We start from the raw sequence: 8,015 nt of genomic DNA, 5'->3' as shown, positions 1-8,015 counted from the left end.
TATATATCTCTATCTATCTATCCATCCATCCATCCATCCATCCATCCATCCATCCATCCATCCATCCATCCATCCATCCATCCATCCATCCATCCATCCATCCATCTTCAGCTTATCCGTTGTCGGGTCGCGGGGGCAACAGCTCCACCAGAGAGCTCCAGACTTCCCTCTCCAGAACAACATTAGTGACTTCCTCCTGGGGGATCCCGAGACGTTTCAAGGCCAGTGAGTCGATCTAATCCCTCGATCTGCGCCTCGGTCTGTCCCGGGGTCTCCTCCCAGTGGGACGTGCATCGAGGACCTCCCTAGGGAGACGCCCGAGAGGCACCTAACCAGATGCCCGAACAACCTATAAGCTGGCTCCTTTCCATGCGAAGGAGACTCTGAGTCTGAACTTCTCACCCTATCTCTAAGGGAGATGCCAGCCACCCGTCGGAGAAAACTCATGTTGGCCGCTTGTATTCGCGACCTTATTCTTTCGGTCATGAGTCATGACCCCACACTTCATGACCATAGGTGAGAGTAGGAACGGAGATTGCTCGGCAGACGGAGAGCTATATATATTTATATAAAAATATATTTTCTTGAGCTCTCTCTTTTCCTAAAGAACGTCCTTGAGTCCCCGGCGCTAACACTAATGTTATCAGTTTCCTCTCGTTCTGTCGTTCTTTCTCAAACTGGCTTTGCCCCTCAGTCTCGCTCTGCTCGCTCCTGAATAATGCATTGAGCTGAGAGGTTTCTACATGGCTTAGGGACTGCTTAGAGTTCACACCGCTAAGCACGTGTTTGCAGCGCATCACATACTGTACACACACACACACACACACACACACACACACAGGCAGGCAATCTGGGTTTCCTGAAATATTCATCAGCCAACAACTTCCATTGAAACAGTGCCAACGCTGCATGCCTTTTTATGTAGAATGCTGATGCTTGATAGTATGTGGTGGAAAGTAACATTTACAATTTTTTGGTATTCAGTACTTGAGTATTTCCAATACTTTTACGTTCTCAGGAGCTCCTGACCAGAGTGGAACAAGCTCAGGAGCTCCTGACCAGAGTGGAATCATCTCAGGAGCTCCTGACCAGAGTGGAATCATCTCAGGAGCTCCTGACCAGAGTGGAATCATCTCAGGAGCTCCTGACCAGAGTGGAATCATCTCAGGAGCTCCTGACCAGAGTGGAATCATCTCAGGAGCTCCTGAACAGAGTGGAATCAGAGCGTGCCAAGGTTGGCCTCTGGCTGAATGCCAAGAAAACTGAAGTTAACACCTATAATATCCCATCGGAGAATCCACCTCTGACAACAACAGGAGGCACTGCTCTGAAGGAAGTCAACGACTTCAAGTACCTGGGCTCATTGGTCAACTCAACGGAGCAATGAATTAATACCAGCCAGGAGAATGAGACTATAGCAGGACACTACCAAAGACACCAAGAGGTGCCGGCCATGCAGCAAACTAGTGCTGTGGGAACAAATGGATTCTGCCCTTGCTGTATTAACATATGTGGACGTATACTCGAGAACGACGCAGGAGCGCAAAGCACCAACGAGCTGGCCAGATGTATGGAGAACTGGGATGACTGGAAGCGACGATGGAGGGGGCTCGTCTGAGGACGACCTAGAGAGGCTCTTCCTTCCATCTGGCAGAGTGGGACTTTTCCATCATCGAGCCTCAGAGGTGGTTTTTCTGAGTCAGGAGGAATGGGTTGTTAGGAATCCCTCTGTAAGTAAGTAAGTACATTTTATTTATATAGCACTTCTCACAGAGAAAAATCACAAAGTGCTTTACATGCAGAGAATAAAAACAAAGACAAGCAAAATATAACAGAATAATACTGACCAAAAACAGGAACATACAATTGATCTAAGAAAAAAGAATAACGCAGCAAAATAAACAACACACACATGGAAAACCATCATGTATAACATCAGGAAATGCTTGTGCAAATAGCAAAGTTTTGAGTTTATTCTTAAAAATGTCCACCGAGGCTGCGGATCGCAACACCATGCTCACCGTGTGAGCGCTACAACCTCAAAGGCTCTGTCGCCTTTTGTTTTACGTCTGTATCGTAATATTATGCTATTTATGTTAGAATCAGTTGATTCTGTTTTTATAGTAGAAGTAGATTATTCTTACAAGCACTACACACCAGCTGACGTGTATGTGCACCGTATGCGTTTGTCGGTGTGTAAGGAGGGAATGGAGTGGGTCTGCTGTATACCCGTTTTCTCAATCATCAAGCAGAATAAGAAGGCTTTGAGTCTTTTGGCAGCAAATTTAGATTTTAGTTTTGGTCATCATAGTCTCTTCAATAGTTTTCATTTAGTTTTAGTCTCATTTTAGTCACCTGGAATGTTTTAGTGTTAGTCTAGTTTTAGTTGATTAAATATCATGAGATTTTAGTCGACTAAATCTACAGTTGTTTTAGTCGACTAAAATGTGTTTTGGTGGGCCATGATGCCGTCGCAATGACTGATTTTACACTGGCTGGAAATAGCAGATCTACAAGCTACAAGCAAGCTTGTAGATCTGCTATTTTCAGCATGCAGTGTAAAATGTGTAAAATGATTTATACTTTTAGTCTAGTTTTTATTTCTTGACGAAATTGTCAGTATATTTAGTTTTAGTCATCATAGCCTAGTTTTCATTTAGTTTCCATTTAGTTTTCATCAGTGAAAAAAGGTAGTTGTCTTCATTTTAGTCGACAAAAACAACACTGGGTCATACTAACTGCAGTCTACCCATCTTTGCCGATCTTCAAGCTCACGGCATGTTGTTGCGCAACGTGTTGCAAGCTTGTAGATCAGCTACTTCCAGAGAGGGACATCATCACACACAGCCATATAAATAGTATACTATAAATAGAAAAAGTGTTCCTCAGAGCACAGGTAGCGCCACCTGTGGCCTCCTGGTGGCGCTACAATAGGCTCATGTGAAAAGGGAGGGATTTATACCTCAAATTGCACTCTGCGTTCATGATTTGAGGCATTTTGTTCAAAACGGGCCAATCCTGGAACAGGCCTTGTTATTGAGCATATAGTGGGCCCATGACGTCATGTTTAAACCATCGAGACAAGAGGCAATCAAGAAATAAACATAATCACCTATGCTGGCACAAACGTGTCGGTCTAAAAGTGCATTGATACCTGCCAACCAGCGGTCCAGCGCTGTCCAGGTAAAACGTACAGAAAATTACAGTTTTAAAATGACGGTACACATATTAACCAGTTAACAGTTTATTCAATATTACTTTCCATAAGTAAAAAGGTCAATTGCCTTCAGTCTGTAAAAGTACTGTATAAGAAGGTCCTTTACAACTACTACTAGTAAAAGATACTGGTTCTGTTCAGAATTATTTTTTGACGTCTCCCGTCTTTCTGCAGAATAATAGAAAATGCTGGATAAGAACCCAGCTGGATAAGCCTAATCAATAAGGTGCTCGTTATCAATAACAATGAACAAGCTCTATCCCTATAGTCCAATATACATTTGTACTTTTACTCCACTACAATTATTTGAAAATGTTTGTTACTAATACTTACGATTAAAAATTTCATTAGAAAACATACATTGAACACTTCAACCCTATACATTTCGGCCATTTGAAAATAGCCGATCTACAAGCTCACAATGTGTCGCAATGCGACGCATTGTGAGCTTGTAGTGAGCTACAAAAGTATTATACTATACTTTTGTACTTTTACTCAAGTACATTTTCAATTCTATACTTTTACTTACTTTTTAAATTGCAGTATTGGTACTTTTACTTAAGTAAATCAATTGAGTACTTTTTCCACCCCTGGAAACAATAGAACTGCTTTTTCGTTTTGACTATAGGCCTGAAGAAAGGCAGTATTTCACAAGGCCATATTTTCCAGTGCTCCAACGACACATTCAATTATTGGATACGTTAATTTCAAAAGTTGTGTCAAATAATTAAAGATACAACCATAGGAGAAAAAACTAAACTAAACTAAAAACTGCCAATAATATGGGTGTGATAAAACCTGACTTTTGAACAAACATTATCTCTATCCAGCCAGCCAAAGATAAACAGACCACAGGAGTGTCACAAATGTAGACCAAAATAGAACTTCCAAAAGCTCCTAGAAGCTACTAGAAAAATACATCGGAAAAGCTCATCTCCAACCTATCACAGGCGCAGTATTCTGGGGTTGGACAGGGGGACATGTCAGGTATATAAAGAGCAGAAGGTGCCATCGTTACAGCACAGCAGCAGGTCTACATTTTTCTTCTTCCGAGACTGAAGGAAATCACCTCAGAGCAACCATGGACAAGGACTTGTGGTCGGAGCAGGAGCGTAGCCTGATTCAATACATCTTCACCACTCTGAATTATGAAGAAGTCGGAGCCGATGCTCTGTCCAGGTATCATTATCAGCTGTTATGTCTTTGTTAACCCATTTTGACAGTTTTCTGAAAAACCTCATGTTTCCATGTCAGTGGTTCTCAAACATGTTCATGTCAAGGACCCCCAAAAATGTATGAATTTTACCGCCGACCCCCCCATCTGAAAACATGTTCCAGGGACAGCCCAAGAAGCAAAGATTTGAGTTTAAAAAGTTCGCTCTGAAAGAATATATACGTATATTCAAAGATTTGTGCCACGTTTTCACGATTCTTCCAAAATAGCAGACCTACAACACGTAGCGTGGCACCGAGTGCCGCGCTACGAGCTTGTAGTTCTGCTATTTTTCAATACCTAAAGTATAAGTATAACTTAATGCATAAAACACCAAAAGGGGTTCTCTGCCCAAAATGGGTTATAACATAACATGTTTTAGGACCATTCCCTTCAACATAATTTCAACCCCCAATCTGCACATTTCTAAAATCGTTTTTTCCCCTTGCCTTCAGGTGTCTGATCGTGTACCCCTGGTGCCTGCGGTATTTTGGCGACTTTGGTAACTTGTACACCGCCAAGGACATCATCGAGAACCCGAGGATCGCAGCGCACGGCGTCAAGATCGTGCACGGTCTGGACAGGGCTCTGAAGAACTTAGACAACCTCAAGGATACTTACAAGGAGCTGAGTACCCTGCACTCCGAGACGCTGCACGTCGATCCCGACAACTTCAGGGTATAACATTTATATATTTATATATTTTTATATATATATATATATATATATATATATATTATTTTCTTATCCTGCGATTTTGTAACCCATTTTTCACCCGTGTGTCAATTATCTAATGTGATCCTGGGCTCCACACACCCTCCGCCAACCTAGTCCCCATATATGGGGGACATGGGGAGAGCAACGGACCTGAACTCATGCTTCCTTCATGCCTGAGTGTCCAAGTTACTCCTTTCCCTAGTTGGACGTAGCGCGTGGAAGGAACACGTTATTCTGACCAGTTCCTTTCCCCTCCATCAGGCGCCCCGGCTGGCCAGGGGGAGGCAGTTTAGAGACTGCATGTTTTTTGTGAGGGTACCTATACCCACATTTATAATTTATAATAATGTTATGCTATGAACTTATACGCCTTCAAAGTCACCAATGAAATGCATAGAGACACGTACAGTATATTGGCTCTGAACAAACGCTGTGACAAACATATTTTAGGGCACAAGCTATTTCTTGGACTCCCTTTTTTTGCTAGCAAATAATAGTTTTATCTATTATTTATTACGACGTACTTACTCTTCTTTTTCACTGTTTTCTCAGCCGTTATCTTTGACGTTTTGACTACATGATGAAATATGTACCTAAGTACAGTACATACATAGATGCATGCCGTATGTTCATGTGAATACAATGCCAAACTCATTTCTCTACCACCATGCCATGACTTACAGTAATGATGAAAAGCAGGTGTACAAATCAGTGTTGTTTTTGGCAGCAAATTTTGATTTTAGTTTTAGTCATAGTCTCTTCAATAGTTTTCATTTAGTTTCAGTCACCTGGAATGTTTTAGTGTTAGTCTAGTTTTTAGTCGACTAAATATCATGAGATTTTAGTCGACTAAAATGTACTTTGGCGGTGCCTTGATGCCGCCGTAATGACTGTTTTTACGCTTGCTGAAAATAGTCGATCTACATGCTCACAACGCGTTTTAGTCGACAGAAACAACACTGGTACAAATGTATATACGCATGCATTTAGTGTGAATACTGCACAAAGAGGCTCATACTGTACATATACATATCTACAGTAGCCGTGTTTTTTTCCATATGCCCCACAGCTGTTTTGCGACGTGCTCTCCATCGTTGTTGCCGGCAAGCTGGGCATCCAAACTTTCACGCCTGAAATGCAGTCGGCCTGGCAGAAATTCTTGGGCGCAGTGTGCGCCGCTCTGAGCAAGCAGTACTACTAGAAGTCCATGTTCTGAGCCTCCCTCCTCCCCTCCGGAGAATCCCGAAGACCAAGGCCAGCGTGATCCTTTGGATGCATTCGTAACTCGTTGCCCACTGCAGGGTTAATTTGAATCTACAGTACACAATCTTGAAAATAATGAATTATACAAATTGGAAATAAATAGTAATTTGAGTAATTTGTGTTTGACTCTGTGTGTGTGTGTGTGTGTGTGTGTGTGTGTGTGTGTGTGTGTGTGTGTGTGTGTGTGTGTGTGTGTGTGTGTGTGTGTGTGTGTGTGTGTGTGTGTGTGTGTGTGTGTGTGTGTGTGTGTGTGTGTGTGTGTGTGTGTGTTTTAACATTCAGTAGATTTTCTGTGGTGTTTCCGGCTGTTTGTGATGTAAGAGACAGAAAATCCCATATATGTCAATAAATGTAATGCTTTTCAGCTAAAACAGCTATAAGCTATAATGTATGCACCAGCAAACTATTACAGTATGTTAATATGGCAGCAGGCCTTCACAGCCTGAGTTTTGAAATTTGTGATGATATAGTGTTGTTTACTGGTGGTGGAGCACATTTTTGCACACACGCACACGCGCGCACACACACACACACACACACACACACGCACACAGTGGCAATACATTACACTCTGAGAGAGCCCGTTATTGTCCAAAGAGGGGGTGGAAACACAAGACCTGTCAGTCTGGAGTGTGTGTATGTCGCTGCGTGCGTGTGTGCGTGCGTGCGTGCACATGGAGTGTGTAAGTCATTGGGAGGGATAAAGAACCATTGTCTGCAGCTGGTGTTACCCCCCTCTCATTCCAACTAACTCCCTGCAGCTGTGAGGGAAATCAAATGCTCCTCTTTTCACCCTCGCTGCTTCTGTCACAACCTCCTGATGCCCTGTTAGGTCATCGCCATGTGTAGTAATACGTTTTAGACCCAGAGTGTTCGTTTAACCCAGTCTGGGTGGGAAGAACCCCTTTTGGTGTTTTAAGCATTATGTTATGATTTCACGATTTCTCAAAAATAGCAGATCTAGTGCCGCGCTACGAGCTTGTAGATCTGCTATTTTTGAGAAATCGTGAAAATGTGCCTGAAATCATTGAATATATTCTTTCAGATCGAGTTTCTAACTCAAATCTTTGCAACTGGGAGGGTCCCTGGAACAACATATTTTCAGATATGGCGGCCAAATACATAATTCTGGGAGACCTTGACATTAAATAGTTTGAGAAAACGATCAGGATTTAGACGACATTCGTAGAATCGTCCTCAGGCCTAAACTTAACCACTCAAGCCCTATACTTTGTTGTGTGAAGATGTAGGCCATTAGATGTACTAAGGGGACAAGCCAGAAGGGCCTATGGTCCGTGCAGTCGGTTTTTCAATTTTGTAGAGGGCTATTATGCCGGTGAAGATGGAAAGCCCACAACCATTGGCCAAAGGGTGGCGCTATACTGTATAGCACTCAATTGAAAATTCAAACTTTGAACAGGCATAGCTCATGTATGATCCGTTTGATGCCGAACAACTTTTGACCTCTGACCTTTAGTTCACCCACTATTTTGAATGATGAATAATTTCTTCTGTCTGCGCTCCAGGCCAAACCGTGCAGTCGTAATAATCAACGTAGTAACGAACATGCTTCTATCTCTGCAGGCTACAAACAGTGCAGCAGGC

At 42.5% G+C, this 8,015-nt stretch overlaps 1 protein-coding gene across 1 annotated transcript; it reads left to right on the top strand.

The window, feature by feature from the left end:
• Positions 1 to 4,097: 4,097 nt before the first annotated feature.
• LOC308330157 (hemoglobin subunit beta-1-like) lies at positions 4,098 to 6,460 on the top strand. The gene is made up of 3 exons (XM_080784886.1): positions 4,098 to 4,396; positions 4,886 to 5,108; positions 6,217 to 6,460. The coding sequence occupies exons 1-3, from the start codon at positions 4,299 to 4,301 to the stop codon at positions 6,346 to 6,348; spliced, it is 453 nt and encodes a 150-aa protein (XP_080641012.1). The 5' UTR covers positions 4,098 to 4,298; the 3' UTR covers positions 6,349 to 6,460.
• The last annotated feature ends 1,555 nt before the right edge of the window (positions 6,461 to 8,015 follow it).

This window comes from Protomyctophum bolini (assembly GCF_963924005.1).
Source record: "Protomyctophum bolini genome assembly, chromosome: 2".
Lineage (NCBI taxonomy): Eukaryota > Metazoa > Chordata > Actinopteri > Myctophiformes > Myctophidae > Protomyctophum > Protomyctophum bolini.
The sequence above is the reverse complement of the archived record's forward strand: the minus strand, read 5'-3'. Positions and strand labels throughout refer to the sequence as shown.

Coding starts and splice junctions, on each gene's coding strand:
- LOC308330157 (XM_080784886.1), top strand. CDS start 4,299: ATGGACAAGGACTTGTGGTCGGAGCAGGAGCGTAGCCTGATTCAATAC. Junction 4,397..4,885: donor GGAGCCGATGCTCTGTCCAG/GTATCATTATCA, acceptor CCTTGCCTTCAG/GTGTCTGATCGTGTACCCCT. Junction 5,109..6,216: donor TCGATCCCGACAACTTCAGG/GTATAACATTTA, acceptor TATGCCCCACAG/CTGTTTTGCGACGTGCTCTC.